The sequence below is a fragment of the Ambystoma mexicanum genome, chromosome 10 (genome assembly GCF_040938575.1).
Source record: "Ambystoma mexicanum isolate Mex_15411 chromosome 10, UKY_AmexF1_1, whole genome shotgun sequence".
NCBI lineage: Eukaryota > Metazoa > Chordata > Amphibia > Caudata > Ambystomatidae > Ambystoma > Ambystoma mexicanum.
Window position 1 is genome coordinate 1019153806 of NC_090932.1, and position 22310 is coordinate 1019176115.

Genomic DNA, 22310 nt, shown 5'->3' on the forward strand with positions numbered 1-22310 from the left:
GGCCAGGCCAAAGTCAATGGGCTAAGGTTCTGGATAGGAAAGAGCAGTTCTGCTATCAAACGGTAAAGTCTTTGCAAAAGTTCTCAGAAGTAGTTTTGACGAAAAAGGATCATTTGTGGGGTCACAAGCTGATTAGGCCTGCGAATTGTGAAAGTTTCACGAACTTTCACTGCGAGAGTTAGGATCCTTAATATGAAGGAAACAAGAGTTGCTGAAGTCGTGGTTCCTGGCAGTTCCCGCAGATCTCGCTGTTCCTGAGCCTCAGTTGTTGGGACAACAGGGAGGACGCCGGGGGGACTCCTGTACTGCATGGGATTGTTGAAGAAAGCAAACAAAATGGAGTCACTTCAGTCACTTGTAGATTCAAGTACACAAGCTGGTGTCCCTCTCCCTGGTTAAACCTAACCAGCCTTGAGAATGGTATCCAGGCGTCTTATGAGTTGATTGGTTCCACCGACTCAAAGGAAGAAGTCGTCCTTGAAAGGGCTTCTCTGTCGAGATGAACTTGGCAATTCGGACTTGCAGCAAGGCTTCACCAGGCGAACCAATGGTCCAGTGGTTGCAGCAGCTGTCCTCTTCCAGCTAGTCTTCGGTTCTTTTGTTCCAGTGGTCGACTGCCTTCCAGTCCTAGAGACTCGCCTTTTAAACATTTCTCTCCCTTTCATTCCAGCCTAGCTGTCACTCACCCAGCATGGTGGCTGTCGGACAGTCAGCCAGCCAATCACACCAGAGTGCATTTGGGTCTCCTAGGAGACAAAGCACAGGGCGCTTCGGGCACATCCCTCACTTACTGCCTACCCCAGACAACCAGGAGCCAGAGGCAGGCTTCACTTGTGAATCCCGCCAAAGGCAAAATTAACCAAGGGACCAAACCTGGTTTGGCGCACAGAGTAAATCTCAAGAAGGACTTTTCCACAAAGAAATGGTGAAAAAAGAAGGCCTGGACAATATTGACAAAAATGGCACCCTTGTGTGCTTTACTGCAGCTTCGAACGCAGCCCGCTATAAATGCACACCATGGTAGTAAAAACGAAACCGCTGCTACCAGTCATTCAGTGAGGAAAGGGTAACAAACAGGTTACCCGAGAAGCTAGACAAAGGGGATACTTGGTAACCCCTCCAGCACTCTATTGTAAAATAGGGTGTGCTGGGTCTAGAAAGTTACAAAGGTTAAGTAAAGTCAATTTCACTTTACTGCTCTGGGAAACAGTAGTTTATCCCAGAGAAGATATTTAAACCTGGGGAAATCTAAGCGACTTCCCTGTGTCACTGCACTAAAGGTGCTGTGTGACACACTGTAAAAGTTTATGCCTATGGAGTTTGTCAGCACAAAAGAAATCCCATTAAAATATGAGAGTGGTGAAAAAGGGTCTCACTCTCTCCAGGTGTAAAAAAAAAAAAATCAAGTCCTGAAAATCCAGCAAAGCTGCTGTGGGTCTCCAAGCTAGAGGGAAAGGGCACATTTCTGCAAATTCCCCCTAACATGAGGTGAAAGAAAAAGTGCTGCAGTTTTTGACTCCTCCCTCGCTTCCTACCTTCTCAGACACTCTAGAGCCTTGGCGGGGAATGCAAAGGATTCCTGCCGAAGACTAAATTCCCACTCAGGTCGTTCCCACCTAGAATGATAGGGGAAGAACTCAAACTACAAGAAAGCAAGAAATGGTGGGCATTACCGAGGCTGAATTAACAGCCTGCGAGTACCAGGTCAGAGTTTAGAAATCCATCTTAACAAATTGAGAAGTTTAGGAGGCCACCCTAGTTTAGTGGAACAGGGGAAACTTCTGGACAAACCAGACCAATCTAAGGACGCTTGGCAGGGAGTCAAGACTAAGTCTCAGGAGGGCAGAGAGTGATCAAAAGCATGCAATGAGCACACATAGTAAAACTACACAGATTACCCTTAGGCAGATGTACATCAATAATACATTTATTATAGGCCATTATAACAAAAACATGATTACACCACAGTTATCAAGGAAACAATTACTACACACGCATATTAACTGTGTAACGTATATGCAATAATGCGATTAGTCCAAGGCAGATAATGGGAAGAAAATAACCCCAACCTGTAACAGAGAGGGGTTAGTTCGGCACATTTACAAGTTTAGGCATTCCATCAACAATCGCCAACTTACGGAGTCCAGCCCCATGAAGTGAGGAGCCTAGCGCTCAAAGTACAGATGAGCGTTAACGAGCGGTCATGCATAAGACAAAATGCAGGTTCTCTTCGGGGGGCTGTAGCTGCTCAGGAAGGGGCTTCTCGCAATGAATAAGTTCCTATTCCTAGAAGAGGGCCTACCCTTGCGGAGAGTGACTTTCGGAGTTCAGGAATAGCTGAGGAGTGCAGGCCAGTCAAGCTGAGGATCTTTTAAGGGATTCTCGTGTGTAGAAAGGGATGGATGTGCCAGGGGGCCGCCAATAAGCTACTCATCGACACTCGACAGTCCGGTCCAAACTTTGGCAGTCTAGCCCACTTCACTCACAGGTCTGCAGTTTCAGTACGTTTCGGATCTCAGCGGATGCGGGACGGGACGATCGTCCATGTTAGGACAGTAGCCTTTACTCAGCTCTCGAAGAAAGGAGAAGGATGGAGACAGTGCAGCACGTCTCAGGACACGGTAGGCAAGAACTGCAGGCACTTTCAGCGATTGCCACCACAGCGGGGCAATGCAAGAACCGCAAATGGTTGCAGCGTGGCGCACTCTCATAAATCGTGACGCAGAGGAGCTAGGATGAGTTTTGGCGGGAGAGGGCCCAGGACCACAAGCTAGCGATTCCCAAAGTCTCAACTTGGGACGGCGGCATTCCTGTGCGATACCCTGGGTTAGAGCTGGACAGTTCACTGGATGGCCCAGGAACACTTCCGAAAAAAGGCTCTTTGCAAGGGTAAGTAGGAGAAGCCGAGAGCAGCTGTTGCCACTACTCCAAAGGGGCGACGCGCCCTTGTAGGCATTCTTGGTTTGATGAAGCAGGGGTCCGACAGGACAACAGCGGGTCAGTGTGGATTGGGACCAGACAATCCCAGCCCTCTTCCCGGGCACTAGAACACGAGACATGCAGGAGCCAGAAAAAGATGTGTTTTTTTGCAGGAGGCTGCACGCCTATTTAAGGAATGCCCGGGTCTCTAGACATGGGGGAAGGCAAAGGCACAAAATGGCCTAAGGACAGAACAAAAGACTTTGTGGCACGGCTATTTTTGGCACTGGCCACAGTCTTGGGCCAAACACGGTAAACTAGGTATGGTCCAAAGGACCCCTATGCGCGGTACTGTAAGGTACTTGGCACATAGATAAAAAGTTACCAAGAAATGGCAACATAGTGGAAGACTAAGGGAAACAGCCTGAAGGACGTGTCAGTTTCCCCATAACAAATTAGCGAAAGCTCAGAAGTGCAGCTGAAGGCCGTGCTCCACTGGAAAAAGTCAGGTTAGGTAAGCCAAACAAAAGCAAAATATTTTGGGGGGGTTCACACATGGAGGGAACATTGCACGCAAGGGATATCTTTCCTAACAGGCAGTCATAAGGATTTATCACAGTGCCCCTTAGACACGAGAGTTGAACCAGTGAGTGAGGCTAAAAAAGGTCCTTGCTCACCTCAAAAGCAGTCTGGCTTTCAAGTTCCTAATTTATATGGAGGGGTGCTCAGTTGAGATCAATCCCTAATACAAAGCAAGGCCAAATCCGCAACGCTTTCCTCAAACCAGTCTTACTGCTCTTACCTCTATTTTCTGAGCAAGCAAAGAGGGTTTAAAGTTGGATTTGATCACCACCTTCACTTCCAGCTTTGTACGACCCACCTCGCGTACCAATGGGATGACTCGGAATGGCAGTATAATGTCCTTTGTAGTTCGGTACCTGAAGAAAGTAGAACAGGTGAGAACTTCAATAAAAGCAAAGTACTACACAGCATATAGAAACTTTTAGTGCAGACACCATACAAATGGTAACAGCAGTGACAGATTCTGGTAACATACTTGTTTCTGGACCCTTCAGTTTTCTTGAATGCAACTTCAAAATTGTCTTACACCTTAAGAAGCCTCACAGGTAGCAGAGGATGATGCACCTAATGATTATGGAAAATCTTATAATTGCTTCTTATGATGGCGTGGACATTTCAAAAAAGGTTTTCACATGTAAGAGTCCCAATTGCAACATCTTACAAGAATCACACAAATATGAGCTGGTGTGGAAAAGAATGCAGTGAAACCACACTACTTACCCTTCGGCGATATTCGGATTGCTTAGACCTTCCTCCTACAGAGTCATCTTATAAATATCCTCCAGGTGTCAAAATTGCATCTGAAATGGTTGTCGGAGACTAAATGGTGCTGAGGATTTGCATAATGCAGCTCAGCATGGTCTGGTCTATGCCCATGACGCTATGTACCACCCTTGATATATCTAAAGAGCCAGCTGCACCCCACAACCTCCGCCACCCATTGTTCCCTGCACCCAACTCTTGTGAAGTTTAGAACTGTAAGAGGTTATAAGCCATCCACAAGGAGGAATAGGTTGGGAGCAGGAAACCGTGGGAAGGAAGGAGTAATCTATCAAAAAGAACTTTGCCAAAGGTAAGCAAATCATTCTAATGATTCCTTCCTCCCTCAGATTCATCTTAGAAATACAATGCATCGCAGAACCTGGGGGTGGGAGAGAAGAACCTTTACTGACAACCAGTCCTACAGATAAGGTGCATCTAAGGCCTTTCAAAGCACCTAAATCTGGTGAAGACTACTCTATTTTTCCATGTGTATTATTTGCGCAGATTATTCACAGCAGCTGCCCATAAATCCTGGTGTCCAATGCGGACAGCTAATGGGAGGAATCATGCTCTATTTTTTTTTTTTTTAACACTGTTGATAATTCTACATAGATGTTGGTAAAATTGTTCTACTGCCCAGTCAATTAAAGAGAATATTCTGTTTAGCACTTCTTTGGAAGTGTGATGCATCACAAATGTGCTGTGCACATGCTTTTGGCTATGTTGGGGAATATTGGTTGCATTGGTGTTTTGGTTTCCCTGGTTAGTTTCATTGGCTTTCATGGAGGCAGCTCTGCTGCAGCACAATCCTTTGTCCAGCTTTACAATGTGCAAAATGGATGCAAGCTCAGATTAGCAGTGCATTTCATACTGTGTTTTCCCTTTGTTCCAGAAGCCTATTAGCAGCATTTAATGGCCTGTGGTTTTCGATGTGTTAAAGTTTTATGAGAACCGTTCAAGCAAGCAGATCTGTTTGGCATGTGTGATTAGGAAAAGCGTAATATGCAGCAGAGAAAACAAAGAATGGCTGGGCAACTGGTGTGATCTTTATTTTAACTGCCCTCCCACACCAGTTAAAGTATAATGCACGTAATTCGGCAGTGTGACCATCTGCAGCATTTGTGATGGGCCTTTATACTTCTAATGGAACAATGGCAATCTTTCCTAGTAGGTCTAGCTGAAATGCATTAAATGTGAGCGTTAACAATCATGCACTACAAGTGCTGTGTGCTTTTTGTGTGGGATAGACCATATCAGTACGTTAACAGTTCTATTATATATAAGAACGCAGTACATTATTTTCGCAGCAGAGCAGCCATACACTTTCATTGGACAATCAACTATTCACAACAAAGCTAATGCATATTTTGTAGCAAATACCCACATTTCTTTATGTATCAAAATGTTGCAGCCCTGCTTTACAATCGCAATGTTTTTGACAGCACCTAGATTGTTCAGAGGTATGTAATGGCAGAGAACCAACATGCGTTTACAGTTCCTGCCGAAAGCTACAGTACAGAGTCTGGACGCTTCTCTCCATTCTCCAGAGGTTGTGTGATGCACACTGGTGGACAGAGACTGGATTGTTGTGGTAGAGTGAGCCATCCTACCCTTAATCTTGCGCTTTTCATGACTTTCCCCCACTCAACTAAATATTGCACTGCCAAAAACCTTCCATATTTCAAAGGCAACATCCTCTTCATAAATCTCCCAATTCATGTGTAGGAACAGGCATAGAACTTGGGATAGGTAAGACATGTCAGATACAAGTTCAATTTGTTTGCCAGTGCACCGCTTCGCCAACAAACCAAGGGCCTTTCAGCGTTAATTGCATGTAAGGAAAGTTAGCTTAGTGGGTTCATAATCATGCTGCATGGTCTCCTGTACTGGCCACATAAGCAGTCGACAGGGAGACTTCTTTCTCCAGAGCCCAGAACAGTTAAGTTGCTTCGCTGCAGAGGCAGCGTTTCCCACACCACTTCATTTAAGCAATGCATGACAACTGTGAGGTCCATTAGAATTTGGATACACTTGCCCCACAAAGTAAGCAAAACAATGAGAGCCAGCCTTGTGGCTCGCAGCTCCAGGAGGTTGGTGTGTTCCTCATGTCCGTGGGGGAGCACATTCTGCTCACCATAAGATCAATCATTCAGGTAAGCCAATTAGCAACGTGTCAGTGACAACAGCCAACCCACAAAGCTCAGGTACTTCCTGTAATCTGTGATGGATTGGCACATGGCAGTAGGCGTTCTGATGGTCGCGGGACAATAGCCAGTCCGGAAAGTTCAGAGACTGCATGAGCAGAACAGTGACATCTTGAGCAAGCACACATTCAAGCACCTCAAAGGATGGGATGCAGGTCTTCCCACATCCTACTTTGGCACCAACAAGACAGCGGGACGAACACCCCATCCCTTTCTTTGAGAAAGGCACAAGTGATTGATAACATTGATAAGAGGGCTTTCCAAAATCAACCGGGGGGGATGAATGGCGGGGGTAATTTTGAGAAGTCACTATTACGTTGAACAGGGAAACACTGAGGACTAACCAAAGCCAATAAAGGTAAGCTAGTAGAACGGCGGCAAAGCTTAGTCTCGGGAGAGTTGTGAGTTGTCTAGAGCCATGAGTTCACACACAGAGCAAAACCAATCATTTCAGTTCGACAGGCAAGTACACAATTATTATTTATTAAGCCATAAATACAAACTAAGCAAGTAAAAACCTTTGATCAAATATGGTCACACCAACACTATAACAGATATATAAATTCACCCTTGGGTGAAATATTCAGGGCTCGAGTCCTTGTTAGGGAGAAGTCTAATTTCTGTACTAATTCCATTAAACCTGATGGACCATCCCCCCCCCCCTCCCCCGAGCTATTTGGCTGAACTTAAGACTTTTTAATTTTAACCCTAGAGTGAGTGAGATCTTTTTCTCACTCTGTGTTTTTACCCGATTTGGATTTTGTGTTTTCACTGTTTTGAGTCTTACAAACTCCATAGGGATCTGCTTTTTTATGGTGACACATAGCACCTTCAGTGCAGCGTCACACAGAAATCTGTTAGATTTCTCATAAGGTTCAAATACCTCTTATGTGAACTACGGTTGCCATGAATAGCAGAGTGAAATTGACTTCACTTAACTTTTCTCTTTGTAGGTCCAGCACAAACCGCCTTATGTGGAGTGCTGCGGGGTTACCTAGTAGCCCCTTCTCCTACTCTCATGTCAAATTATTATGTTACCCTCACTAAGTTAAATGGCTGGTGGCAGTTGCTTAATTTTTCCTACTGTTGTGCTTTTCAACCGCTGGCTGAACACTCAGCTGCTGTACACCACCCAAGGGTAACCATTTTGTCGAAATGCTCTTTCCACACCCCATCTACTTTCTTGTCGCCATTTTCTGTTTGAGAGGTCTTTCTTGGGCTTTACTCTGCGTTGAGCCAGGTTTGAGCCTTTTGTTTTGCCTTTGGCGGGCTTCAGCCATGAAGCCCGCTTCTGGCTCCAGTGTGTCTGGAAGGACAGGATGTGATTGAGGGTCCCGAAGCTCCCCTGTCCTTTGTCTCTAGGAATGCCTAAATGCAGCTGGCCTCGATTGGCTGGCATGCTGACCTTTCAGGACAGCCACCCTGCTGTGTGACTGTCTGCCAAGGCTCTGCATGAATGGAAGAAACCTGCTTAAAAAGGAGAGGGTTTTGGGACTGCAGGCAGAGTCTACCACTGGGAGAAACACCCGACAAAGAAACAGAACGGAGCTTGCTGCAACCTCCTAGACCTTTGAATTGCCCAGTGAAGCCCTGCTGCTGTGCTGAACACCTTTTTCACCTCGACAGAGAAGATCCGGACAGAACGACTTCTACCCTTGGGTTAGTGGGACCAGCTAACCCAGAGACAAACTCCACTGTACCATCTTTCCCAACTGGCTGTACTTCTTCACTGCTGCAGGAACAGAGTGCCATTGGTCGAGAAATCCGAAGTTGATTGCAACGTCTGAAATCCGTCCAGATGCCCCAGGAGTCTCCCAAAGACCCTCCAGTAGCAGGATGACCAGAGCTCCAGTCCCAACAGAGTGCAGGACCCAAGGAGTGAAGGAAGCCCAACTGGTATCCGAGATACATGACGGTGCAGTTTACAGAGTGCTGAAATCGCAAACTAAGAGCCTGTAGCTGCCGACAACCTCCAAATTGCCACCACAAGAGTCCAGACCACCTCCCTCTTGTCCCCACAACTGAGGCTCAGGAACAACAGGATCTGCAGAGCTGTACAAGAACAGAAGCCAGCTGGAAAAATTTCTTCTAACCAGAGGTGCTGAAAAGTCTAAGAACATACCTCTTGTTGTGTAGCCTTACTTGCTCTCAGTTGAGACCTGTCTTGGTTACCTTGCAGAGTTGCTAAAGCTTTGCCCCTCACAAGCCTCCCAGCTTGTGGCCCTTCAAGTGTTCTATTGTTCTACAAACATGTCTAAAAACATTGTGCAAGATGTTTGACCTACCTGCATAGAAGATATTCAGCTCGCCTTGACATTGTGCAATTAACGTCTTCTGTCCTGGTTCCCTGAGACACTCTTTACCTTTGACTTTGTGCTTTGGCCTTTCCCCTAGGAAAGGGTTCATTTACTCTGCTCTGGAAGGTTTTTAAAAGTACTTACCTGTTTGTGAATTATTTGTTATCCTTTGTTTTATTCCCCTATCTTTTCTACTAAACTCAGTATTGCTCCAAATGTACTAGTGATAAATCAATGTCCACAGTGTCCTAGCTATTTAAGTCACCTGAGGGCCTAGAAAGTGTGTGTGCCATCCCCAATGGGTATCAACTAATTTAGAGAAACTAAGAGTGTGGTTTGAAGTGCATTTGAATTGTTACATATATTGCTCCCTTCTGAAGAAGGCTTTTACAACTGACTGACAATTAATAATTGTTTTATCAAGAAACCTTGAGTGTAAGTGTTTATTTGGAAAACTGCTACTGTGAAACTAGTGTCACAACATTACTGCTCACATTGACCCCTCTTCCGATAAGCCTGGCTGCTCTACCACACTACCAACCTGTGTAGTTCAGACTTGTACCAAAGGTTGGGTCCTGATTGCCAGGAGGCCAGGGTTGTTGTAGTGCACACAATGGGTACTGCATACAATCTTGCCTAACAAGGTGTGGGTGTAATCAGGAACTCTTAATACTGGAGCTTTGCAGATGGCATTTTTCCAGCCCTTTGAATGCCTTGGCATGCTCTTCATTGCATCTCACTTTCTTTGGCAATTTGGGTGAAGAGCTGACATTTAGTGGCGAACCTATGGTCCCATAAATCGCTATAAAGTTAAGCTAGTACCCTGTGAGACATAGGAAGGCTCTCATTTCGGCTTGAATCGTAGGGGTGGCCTAGTCCTGTACAGCTTGTACTTCACTAGGCAAAGGCTTAATCCACCTCCTCCTAAATCCTATCCAAGGTAGCCCACCTTTACTCTGACCAATCCGACATTTGCTAACCTTTATGATCAGATGGTCCTGTTCAATGGCCTGCAACACATATCCAAGGTGATGAAGAGGTTATTCCCAAGTGGGGCTGGACACTGCAATGTCATCCAATTATGCTATGCAGAAGTCCTCTAACCAATTCAGAACATTATTCACCATCCTTAGGAATGTGGCAGGCGCGCTCTTTAGTCCAAAGGGCATGACCTTGAACTGGTACAAGCCTCAAGGAGTAGAGAATGCAGTTTTCTGCTTGGCATGGTCGGTCAGAGATATTTGCCAATAGCATGAGGTTAGGTCAAATGTGCTGAGAAACCTAGCAGCTCCAAGTTTGTCCACCAGCTCATCTGCCCTAGCTAAAGAACGGCATTTGTCTTGGTGACCACATTCAGAGCACTATAGCACACACAGAACCTTAACTCTTTAGTACCCGCCTTTGGCACCAGTACAACAGGACTAGCCCATGGACTTGCAGGGAGTTCAATAACTCAAAGGTCAAGCATGTTGTTGACATCTTGCTTTATAGGAGTCCTTACATGATCAGACATTCTGGAGCCACTGCTATTAACAGAGGCACTGTCAACAGTAAGGATATCATGTTGGTCCGAAGGGGTCAAGCATTCTGTCAGAGAAAACAGAAGGGCAAACTGAGTTAACAGGGCTTTGCACCACTCTTGTTGCTGCAGTGTCAGATCAGAAATGAGTTCTACTCCTTCTATAGTTTCATCTGAGGGATCCCCCAGAGGAGTTTGGGGAGAGGTTCAATCTCCTGCTCCACCTGGTTAGAGGCTAGAAGCAAAGCTCAGAGTTCTGGTCTAGAAATATATGCTTTCAATTTGTCCTGCGAGACTGTCTTCCGAGAACAAGAACTAGCTGGTCTGGAATAAAATACACCATCTGAGCTTTCTGGTCATGCCAATGCTTGCCCAACCTTCAAGTTCTCAGAAGCTTCAGTCATCAGCTGCACCTTCCTCTTCTTGAGGCCTAGTACATAGTCAGTTACACCAACTGGCTTTAAGGGTGGAACACTCTCAAATGCTTCTTTGATCATAGCCAACGGGCCTCTGACAGGATGACCGTAGAGGCACTCAAATGGGCTGAAACCCACTCCAGCTTGAGGTACCCCTCTATAAGCAAATAGAAGGCATGGCAATAGAATTTCAACTTTCTTCTAAGGGGTTCTTCTAAGGCACATATCCCATGATCTCCATTGTATGGTTAAACCTCTATGCCAACCCATTTGTTTGAGGCTGTTAGGCAGTTGAAAACTTTTAAGTAACTCCACAGTTGTTCCACATAGTCTGCATGTAGTGGCACATAACATTTGACCTCCTGTCAGATTAATTCCTTAGAAAAACCAACCCTGGTAAAAATACCAAGTACGGCCTTAGCCCCTGCCTGAGCAGTAACATTCATAGGTTTGGCCTCAGGATATCTGGTAGCATGGTCTACTACAATCAATATACATTGGTTGCCTGAGGAGGTTGGAGGGTCTAGAGGACCAACAATGTAAATATCCACCCTCTAAAAAGGAACTCCCACCACTGGGCGGGGCAATAATAGGTGCCACATTCTTGGTACCACTTTCACCAGAAAGTTGGCAAGTATGGCAGCTTCTACAATGTTAATCAACATCTGCACCCATCTTGGGCAAGTAAAAGTACAATGAGAGTCTCTCTTTGGCCTTCTTGGCACTCAAGTGACCAGCCAGAGGGATCTCATGTGCTAGTTGTTGAAACCTTGGTTTTATGTCCCGGGGTACTACCAGTCCCCAGATGTCCCCTGGAGTAGAGGCTGTAGGCTCACTGTAGAGAAGTCCATCCTCCCATTAGTCTCTATGCTTCCCTGGCTCTTGCACTTCCCGCTGGGAAGCAGTCTGCTGACACAGACCTTCTAGAGAGGGACACTCTTTGTCCTCTGCTGAAATCTGCCCTAGAGGGTCCACCTCCTGCAAGCAAAGGCTGCAGCTCAGGATGGTCTCTAGGATACAGATCTTCCAAGCAGGGAAGGATCTCCTCCAGTTCCGTTTCACCAGTAGCTGGTTCATCAGGAGTCTCTTCAACCACCAGCTCAGCCTCAGCTGGAGGTGGGGTCAATGGGGTGACCTGGGAATTTACTGGGTTTCTCCTTGGTCTCTTCTTTCTTGCGAAGTGGAAGGTTGACCTGCCTATGGGGTTGAGATACTGGATTGCTCATTGGTCTCAAACTGAGTCTCTCTCAAGGTTGCCTCTGTGGCAAATCTTGTCAGCTCATGGGGGTACTGGAGACCACTCCTAAAGTTTCAAATCATTACCCTACAGGACTCTCCCAGTTACTTCAGACTGCACACTAACAGGGATTCTTCCAGTCATTTTATCACACTGAATGAGGCCTGGCAATATGGGGACCATTTGGATAGGGCCCCCAGCAAGCTTAGTGGGACCTTAGCTACATCTCGAGGATTGAAAAAATATTCAACCACCATTGTAATGCTGCACCCAGTGTCTCCAATGGCAGGAGTCTCCAGTCCATCTACAAGTACACTGTAATACTCTTTAGTCTTGTCAGGAATTGTATTATAAACATTAATATGTGACTGCTCCCACAGACCAGAGGACACTAAAACACTAGCTTGAACTCCAATGGGTTCATCAGCTAGTAAGTGAAAGTGTGCACCTGTCACTGGAGCTTCTTCCTCAGGGATGAAGGCTAAGGAGACAGTTTGGCCCATTAAGGACCCCTTGCACCTGGGATCCCTTTCACATGGCCAACAGATGCAAAAAACATTGCTTTTACCAAAGCTTTTCCGGAATTGGGTTTCTGATAACCTCCCTCTGGTTTGGCTCCAGGGGTTTCATTAGAGCGGTACTGTTTCCTTTGGAATGTACCCTTATGGCGTTTGTTGCCCTCTTTGGATGGTGGAGGATTATAATTTTCTTTATGTTCTCCCTTGTGCTTTTCCCCCTTCCTCCTTTTTATGAGTTGCCACAGAGTCCTTGTGGGTAGCCAACAGGGCCATTCACAAGTTGAGGGTGTGTGCTAGTCTCTTGGGATCAATCTCTTGAGTCAGCAAGGTGCTGTCTTGGCTCGAGGGTGCATGCATCAAAACTAATTTCAAATAAAAAACAAATTCCTAATTCCTTCAAGAGCTCACCTTATAACCTTTTACCCAGCCATCTAAGATCTTCAGGTATTCACACCCCCAGGTAGCCCAACGAGTCCCATCTTTTTTCGTATGGTCTCTGAACCTTCTTTGGTATTGGGAAGGAGTCTTCCCAAACCTGGCTATAAGAGCCCGTTTGTCTATTTCCTGTCTTCAGCAGTGAACTCCATGACAGCATCACAGCCAGTCTGGGGGGAGTCTAGACGTAATCCATGTAGCTAAATCATTTGCATTAATATCTTAAACTACAATTAAACTCAAATGTACCCAAAGAATCCAACACATCAAGCTTTGGATCATACACACTCACCACCTCTCTTGGCTGGTGAGGTTTCTTCGGACCATGATATGATTTGGTATTTATAACGCGCCTTCACAGAAGTGTCTAGGCACCAAATATTCACGATGCATTTCCTTTTCCCTGTGCCTGCTCTCTTTGTCCTCAGACTGAATAGTGAGTTTCCAAAATTCAAGTTCAATTTTTTCAAGAGAAAGAATCTGGGCGTATATTGTGACATAGCAGGGTCATGGTTAAGAGGTAACTGAGGAACAAGGGAAGGATGTTCCTCAGTTACCTCATTTCGACCCCCCCTCCCACCCAGGACCCTCTCCACCTTCAAAACCATTAGGTAGACTAGAACTAAGCTCTAAACTTTCATCCTCAGAGTTCTCTTCCATATCAATGGTGGGAGTAGGGGTTACAGGCCTACCTCCAGAGTATTGGTGATTTAACAACCTTTGAATTAACTCAGGTTTTCTTCCCTTACAATCCAGGCCACTTGGTTTACACAATTCCGTCAGTTGGTCTACTGCAAGTGAGGCAAGGGTCAGTTTTTTTAAAATTATCCATTTCCATATGTTAGAGGTTATTTTCTGTAGTGCATCTAGCCTTGTGGATATTTTTTTTCTAGGACACAAGTATAACCAATAGACCATGTAATCCACTCTACACCAATCCCACTGCCCCCCACCAGTATAAGGTACGTTTTTCTAAAGTCCAACTGGTGTGGGACTTCATAAGATCTCTTGGTATTAGGGACCCAATATAGGCCTGTACTATACAAGTCGGTAAAGAGGCCGAGCAGCCAGGCTTATCTTGGTATGGAGTAATGTGAGCTGTAGAGTAGTACGAGGAAACCAGTACATACATACATAGACCAAACAAAAACACTCAAAGATATATATATATATAGATATATATGACAATGCATTACTTACCGTAAAAGCATTTCTGATGGTTGTATCTGCTTAGATTCACATGCTGTGCATAGGTCCGACATCCAGTGGTCACTGCGGAGTATTGCATTTTGTTTTTCGTAGTCGAAAAGGGGACATCGACAAGGCGTGTCTGTAACACTATCCCTATAGTGACGTGCGTTGTACCCATAATCCCTCACGCGTCGAGGTCCCTCTGTTTGTATTTTTCTGCCCTGAGGGAGCCTTCTAGACGTGAGTGAGTACAGAAAAGAGAGATATAGAAAAGGATGTCTATGTTCCTTCCATCCGAGCAGGGAGGAAGGGTGGGCGCATGTGAATCTAAGCAGATACAACCATCAGAAATGCTTTTACGGTAAGTAATGCATTGTCTTCTGATGCTTGTTAATCTGCTTAGAATCACATGCTGTGCATAGACTAGCGAGCAGTACCCGGAGTTGGAGGTGGGTTGTGAGAAGGAACAGTAGAGAAAAGATGTCTTAATACTGCTTGTCCCACCTGGGAATCAGATCTAGAGTGGGCATCTAGACAGTAGTGTTTTGTAAAGGTGTGTACAGAACTCCAGGTTGCCGCTTTGCAGATGGACTCAAGGGGAACATTTGCAATGAATGCTATGGACGCCCCCGTGCCTCGAGTAGAATGTGCTCTTGGCCTAAAGGGCAGTTCTCTCTTAGCAAGTGTATAGCAGAGAGTGATGCATTGAACAATCCATCTAGAAATAGTGGACTTTGAAACTGCATCCCCTTCTCTTCCTGCTGCCACCGAGACGAAGAACTGATTAGTCTTCCTCAGTGGTCTGGTTCTTTCCATGTAGAACATGACCGCTCTGCGGACATCTAGTGTGTGCAGAGTCCTTTCTCCCAAGTTGGAAGGATTTTGAAAGAACGCTGGTAGTTCTATAGACTGGTTTACGTGGAATTTTGAGATGAATTTCGGAGCAAACCTTGGGTGAGTGCGTAGAACCACCTTATCTCTGTGAACTGTAACAAAGGGGTCTAGAACAGAAAGAGCCTGTAGTTCACTTACTCTCCTGATGGAGGTGATAGCTATTAGAAAAGCAGTCTTAAGAGTGAGGTCTTTAAGAGATGCTTTGTGCATGGGTTCAAATGGTGAGCCCATGAGTCTGGTAAGTACCACGTTAAGGTCCCATCCGGGAGCTGGGTCAGCTATCGGGGGGTGTATTCTCTTTACTCCCTCCATGAAGGCCTTTATAACAGGGATCTTCCACCACAACACTGAGTTGGGAAGTGGTGTATGCAGAAAGTGCCGCTAGGTGGACTTTAATGGAATTGAACACTAGACCTGAATCCAATAAATGGGTCAGGTACAGAACAATATGTGTGGGAGAGCAGTCAATCGGGTTGATGCTCTTTCCTCTGCACCAGATGACAAATCTCTTCCACTTGGTAGAATAGCAGTGGCGAGTGTTAGGTTTTCTGGCTTCCCTGAGGATGTCCATGCATCTCTGCGGGAGCTGTAGATGTCCAAATTCTATGATCTCAGGAGCCAAGCTGCTAAGTTCATGTTCTGGGGGCATGGATGCAGAGTCCTGCCCTTGTCTTGTGACAGCATGTTGTACGGGCAGAGGAGTTTCACTGGGGAAGATGGAGACATCTCCATCAAGTGAGCGAACCATGGCTGTCGGGTCCACATTGGGGCCACCAGTATCATGGTTACTTGTTCCTGGTGCATCTTGTGCACCACCTTGTTGAGAAGGGGAGTCGGGGAAAAAAGCGTAAACAAATTTCCCTGACCATTGAATCGACAGACCGTTCCCCTTGGATTGGTTCTGGGGGTACCTGGAGGTGTAACTTTGGCATTGTGAGTTCTCCAGGGTTGCGAACAGGTCTATTTCTGGGAATCCCCATTGCGTGAAGACGTCGAAGACGATGTCTTCGTGCAGTCGCCATTCGTACTCTTCGGGCAGGGGGAAATCTCTGCTGAGTTTGTCTGCCAGCAGATTGAGTTCCCCTGGTACATGTTGTGACAGTAGGAACATATTTTGTTTGAGAGCCCACTTCCATATATTTTGGGCCATTTTGGACAGTCCTGGAGAGTGGGTTCCCCCCTGCTTGTTGATGTAATACATGGCTGTGGTGCTGTCTGTAAGGACCATCACTGTCCTGCCTTGTAGGTGTTCCTGGAAGGCTTTTAGCGCCTTGAACACCGCTAGTAGCTCCAGAAGATTGATGTGTTTGGATGCTACGTTCGGAGTCCACACTCCGTGAGCAGTCTGATGGGATAGGTGAGCCCCCCATCCTGTGAGGGATGCGTCCGTGGTTAGAGTGGCTTCCGCCGCGGGTGTGGCAAAGGGTTTCCCTTTTCCCAGGTTTTCCTTTGTCCACCCCCGTAGCGAGAGAACTAAGGCCTGCGAGACCACCACTAGATCGTCCCATAGTCCGCTGGCCTGACACCACTGGCTGTTGAGCCACTCTTGCATTGGGCGCATGCGCAGGCACGCGTGAGGTACCAAATAAATACACGACGCCATCATGCCTAGCAAGCGCATTGCTTTGCGTACCGTCACCTCTCGACCGGTCACATATTGAGGGATCTGAAACAGCATGTTTTGTACCCTCTCTTTGGAGGGGAAGACGAGGCCGTCCTTTGTTTGAATTAGAGCCCCTAGGAATTGTTTGATTTGGCTGGGGTCTAGGCTGGACTTCTTTTCGTTGATGGAGAAGCCCAACTGGAACAAAAGGTCTACAGTCTTTTGGGTATTGGAGAAGCATGTTTCGTAAGAATCCCCTGTTATGAGCCAGTCGTCGAGGTAAGGGTAAACTGAGATGGACAACCTGCGCAGGTGGGCCGCTGCCACTGCCAGCACCTTCGTGAATACCCTTGGTGCTGATGCTATGCCGAAGGGTAGCACTCTGAACTGGTAGTGTTTGCCCTCTATCATGAACCGGAGGTATTTTCTGTGCGCTGGCAACATTCAAATATGAAAGTATGCATCTTTCATGTCCAATGTTGTCATGTAATCTCCCTGTGATAGCAGTGGGATCACTTCTTGTAAGGTCACCATACGAAACTTTTGGGGTTTGATAAACTTGTTCGCTGGGCGCAGATCTAATACAGGGCGCATGGTTAGATCCTTTTTGGGTACAAGGAAGTACACTGAATAAATACCTTCCGTTACCTGAGATAGAGGTACGACCTCTATGGCTCCTTTTTCCAGCAGTTGTTGTACTTCTTGGAGAAGGATGGCAAGATGTTCCGGTGTCATGCGACGTCCCCTCGGGGGTTTGTATGTTGGGGAACTGTTGAATTCGATGCAGTATCCGTGGGCTACGGTGGAAAGTACCCAGCGGTCTGACGTTATACCCTCCCATGCTGGAAGAAAGGATGTTATCCGGCCCCCGACCGGTGTTGCATGGGAGGGGACGCGAATCTTCGCGTCACTTGGTGTTGTTGGGGGCTTGGGAGCCTCTGGGGGTGGACCCCCGGCCTCTTCCTTTGCCCCGACGCTGGCCTCTTTGGCTGTACTGCCCACTATTGGTCTGGAAATTGGTGGCAGGGTACTGTTGCTGCTGATTTTGTTGTTGGCGTTGGCCACGAAAAAAGCGTTTGTTGCCATAGCCGCGCCTGGTAGAGGGCTTAGAGATTTGGTCAAGAGTTTTGATAGTATCAAACTCTTTTTTAGCCATCTCCAGAGCCTCATCCACCGCTTTCCCGAAGAGGTTTGAGTCTTCAACAGGTTTATTTATTAAAGACGCCTGTGTCTCCGGTTTGAACCCTGAGTTGCGCAGCCATATGTGGCGTTTTAGGAGTATTCCCTGAACCAGGGAACGTCCCGCTGTTTCTGCAGCATCCAGAGAGTTCTTTACAATACTCTGGTTGACCTGGGTTCCTTCGCCAATAGTTGTAAGCAGGCATGTACGTAAAGGTTCCGGCGCTTCTTCGGCGTCTTTGCGCAGTTTGGCCCACTGCGCGTCCGCATAGCTAGCGAGCAAAGAATTGTTGTTCGCAATTCTTGCCGAGAAGGCAGCCGAGGATGTAACTCTTTTTGCAAGGGCATATAACCGCTTGCCCTCCTTGTCAGGTGGTGCCTCACTGGTGGAAAGTGGTACCCCTGCCCTCTTTCTTGTATTGGTTACTACCAGGGAATCCGGAATGGAATGTCCCCTGATGTACAGCGGGTCTGAGGGTGAAGGAGTGAAAAGTTTTTCAATTCTAGGATTGACCCCTCCGATTAATGCGGGTGTGGACAGCGAAGGGATGATTCTTCTCTTCACCGAAGCGAGGAGGGGAATGGTCTGACTGACCAGGGGTTTCTCCTTAATTACTCTTTCCACAAAGTCTAATTCAGGAGAGAGCTCCCCAGTGTCCAGTTCAAAATGTGCTGCTGCTCTGCGCAACAGGGCATTAAATGTGGGCTGATCGTCAATGGGAGACGTGTTTCTAATAGGTGAATTGTCAGGAGGATTTAGGTTCAGGACATCAGTGTCGGAATATATTGATGGGGATTGCCAGGGGTGAGAAGGTCCTTCTTCTGGATTTTCTCCTACCAACTCTGGGCTGTCTTCCAGACCTTCCTCCTGGTTCCGTCCCTCTTCCTCGTCCATAAAATCATCCTCTTCCTCAAAATAATGTTCTTACCCAGTGAGGTCATACACACTATGGGAGTCTGAGGCTGTGTCCTGGTGGGGATTGACTAGTCTCGGAATTTTGACCCTGGGGTCCTCCTGAGGCCCTTCTCTTATTCTCGTGGGAGGGTTCTGGGTATTCATAAACCTCTCCATTCTTTCCATGCAGAGATGGAGCCTTTCCATGGTTTCATGGGGTACCCCTGAGCGGTCTAGCGGGGGACAAATAGTGTCTTGTAGCTGAAAACGGCTCGACCTCTCCCACAACGTCGAGGAAAGTGTCCCGTCGCCCTCCGAAAAGCTTTCAGGTGTGTTGGGAATCCCCTCGACTGAAGGAGATAGTCCTTGCCTTTCTTCGGGCTTTTTCGGCGTTTCTTTCGACCTCTGCGTAGCGCTCGACGTGTCTTTCGGCGTACGCTTGTGGGCGTCGGCTACCACGATCCTCGCCAAGCTCTCAGCGACTCGTTTGTCAGCGGAGGGCTGTGGTTTCGACGTTCTGGGTGTCGATCGCTCTACGGCGGCATGCGCTTTCGGCTGATGCGCGCCGGCCGATGATTTGGGGGCGGCGCCCTTATTTGTCGAAAGCCCAGTCGCTGGTCGCGGCTGCGGTTGCGAGAGGGGCTTCGAACCCGAACGGTCCGAGGAGGCCGCCGGTGGAACCTGCGTCTTCTTGGGCGCTGATGCTCTCTTCGCCTTCGACGAAGAAGAGCCATGGGTTGTGTGCTTATGTGTGGTCTTGTGTGCATCAATGTCGCCGGGGTGTTCATCCCCATAAGCAGGGCGTGAGCCGAGCTCGTCGGGGCCGGGGACAGACGACGAAGCGCGTGTGCACTCTCTAGGGGGGTTTTGGACTTCCGTAGCGGAGGTCGTGGTATCACGTTCCTCGTCACTGTTGGAGGTAGCAACGGTGGGTGGAGCGTCGGCCTTCGACATAGCGTAGGCCGCCCACCTCTTGACCCTACGGTCTTTTAGAGTCTTCGGCTTAAGAAGCCGACAAGCCGTGCAACCTTCCTCTTTGTGATCGAGGGGCAAGCAGCGGTTACACCGTGAATGCTTGTCCTTCCAAGTAAACTTGCCCTTGCAAAGCGGGCAAAACCTAAAGGGTGTCCTCTCCATAGCCGAGGCAATAAATCGTGATAACCACCCCAAGGGAAAGGAAGGGGAAAAGGAAAGGCATTCTCAGAAAGAACCAGAGATGTCCCACGACCCCCACTCTCCCTACTGTATATGGCCTGCGAGGCCAGGCCACGTGTTCGGCAACGCCGAAGGATCTCCTCCGCTCGTCCCCTCCGAAGATCTTGCTCGGCGGAGACAGCTTCACAACAGCGTCGAGGGGATGGGGGGGGGGGTCGATATGTTCTATATTAATATAGGAAAACGACCAAAGGTCGAGGAGATGAAATCTGCAATGTCTCTCGAGGAGCTCCGCGTAAAGGCGACCAGTAGCTGGGCGGAAAAAAACAATCTGAGGGACCTCGACGCGTGAGGGTTTGTGGGTACAACGCACGTCACTATAGGGATAGTGTTACAGACACACCTTGTCGACGTCCCCTTTTTCGACTACGAAAAACAAAATGCAATACTCCGCAGTGACCACTGGATGTCGGACCTATGCACAGCATGTGATTCTAAGCAGATTAACAAACATCAGAAATGACATTTATAACGCGCCTATACCCAAGTGTTTCAAGGCGCGCTGAGGCAAGGGAGGGGGAACAGAGGGAAGACCGACAACGATCTTACTAGGCCAAGTGTCATTCAGATTGCGCAAGTGCAGAGGAAGGGGGAAGAAAAGTGCAGTGCATGGGATAATAGAATAACAAGATAAATAAAAGAACAGCCAGCAGGTGGCAAGTGCAGGGTGAGTGCAAACATAAGTGCTGGTGGGGTGACTGTAGGGATACAGAAAACAGTCCCCAGGTGCAGGGGTTGCCAGGGAGGCAGTGCAGGCTTGCATCTGGCAGGGCTAGGGCCCGAGATCAGATGGGTGGCCAGGTAACCAGTGCAGTCTCAGTAACAGCCAGGATTCTAGCAGGGGAGAGGGGGTGAGAAAGCAGAAGCAAAGAGGAGGATTTTCAGGTGCTTCCGGAACAGAAGATGGTTCTCCGCAAGTTTCAGGGAGGCAGTTCTAGAGGAACCCCAGCCGAATTGCAGGCCTAATCAGCTTATGACCCAATATATGTTTCTTTTTCACCTTTTACTACCATTGAAAGTAACTGACGTGCCATTTTGCTCCTTCAAGGAAGCCCAACTTGTTCAGAAACGTATTGGTTTAGTACTGAAGTATGTTTGTGTATAATATTAAGTTGCCTCCTTCTAGTGAATGTTTTCTAAATGTAAATTAATAAGTGTTTTACCAAGAAACCCTGAGGATAAGTGTCTACTTGAACCACTGTGATTGAAAGACCTCTGTGTAACCTCTTGTACTTCTCACATTCACACTTGAGATAAGTCTGGCTGCTCAGTTCGCTACCAAAAACTGTGTGCTACAGACTTATACCAAAGGTTGGTTTGGCTTACATCTCTAGTCCCATTTGTATGTGGTGGTCCCAGAGGGTACTGCATGCAATTCTGCCTAACACTGGTGTACAGCGGTGAGGCTAAAGTATAGTTGTTACGTTGAGAGTGCTGCTCTTACTTTTGTTTAGTTAACCATCACAAGGCTAAGCACCACTAGAAAAGCAATTGTTTTATAATGCCAAATATGGATAACTTCAAGCAGCAAGCCCTGATCATTCTTACAGTAGATCAACTGAAAGATGTGTAAAGTCAGGTCTCTCTCTGTTAAAGGCAAGAAAAATGAATTGATTGAGAAATTGTCGAATCATCAAAGACTGGGAGGTAGAGCTATAACCCCTAACCCCTCAGAAAATGTGGATAGTGTTGATGAGGATGATAATGATTCAGAGTTCAACTCTAATGTTATTAATGAGCTAGAAGAACCAGAGGAGTCTCAAGATGTGAGCCCCACTGCCCCTTTACCTGCATTGGTCCCACAACCTATAGCCACAGGGACCCTACCAAGTCCAGTACTGAGTCCAGAATTTGTCTGTGTAAAAAAAAAAAAGAGACTTGAGTTAGAGTTCAAAAGAATTCAAATGCAAACTGAAAGTAAACATCAAGAAATCGGACTCAGAGGAATGGAAATGCATCATGCTCTTGAAATTAAGAAATTGTCTCTTGAAAATGGTTCTATCCCAGAGTCTTCTAGGTATTCCAGTCCTAAGAGACCTTGAATGCCTAAAGAAGCTATGAGTATGTATGAGGTGAGACTTGATCTTTTAAATTGGTTTGCTCCTTTTTAGTAGAACTATGGGATTCAGGGTTTTACAGGGAATCGGTTGATTCCTTGGCTTTTGTCTAGGCTCCCCCAGGTTGCAATTGATGCTGTAATGGAGGTGGGGGAAATTGAAAGATTGGAGTATGAAAATCTGAAGCTAGCTTTGATAGCTAGATTTGGGAAACTCCTGCCCAGCACCTTAAGAGGTTTAGGACCCTCAAAAAGCACGATGGTATCCCCTTGGGCTACCTGGGTGTGTGAATGTTTGAAGAACCTAGATGGTTGGGTAAAGGGTTACAGAGTTAACACTTTTGAAGGAATAAAATCTATTTTTGTTGGAATATATTTTTGATGCCTG

The 22310-nt window shown here is 46.9% G+C and overlaps 1 protein-coding gene across 1 annotated transcript in view; it reads right to left on the minus strand.

The window, feature by feature from the left end:
* AP2M1 (adaptor related protein complex 2 subunit mu 1) overlaps positions 1-22310 on the minus strand; it is a 329969-nt gene that overhangs the window by 37059 nt on the left and 270600 nt on the right. Inside the window, exon 8 of the mRNA XM_069618827.1 lies at positions 3722-3857. Coding sequence (XP_069474928.1) covers positions 3722-3857 — 136 coding nt within the window. The remainder of the gene's footprint in view (positions 1-3721; positions 3858-22310) is intronic.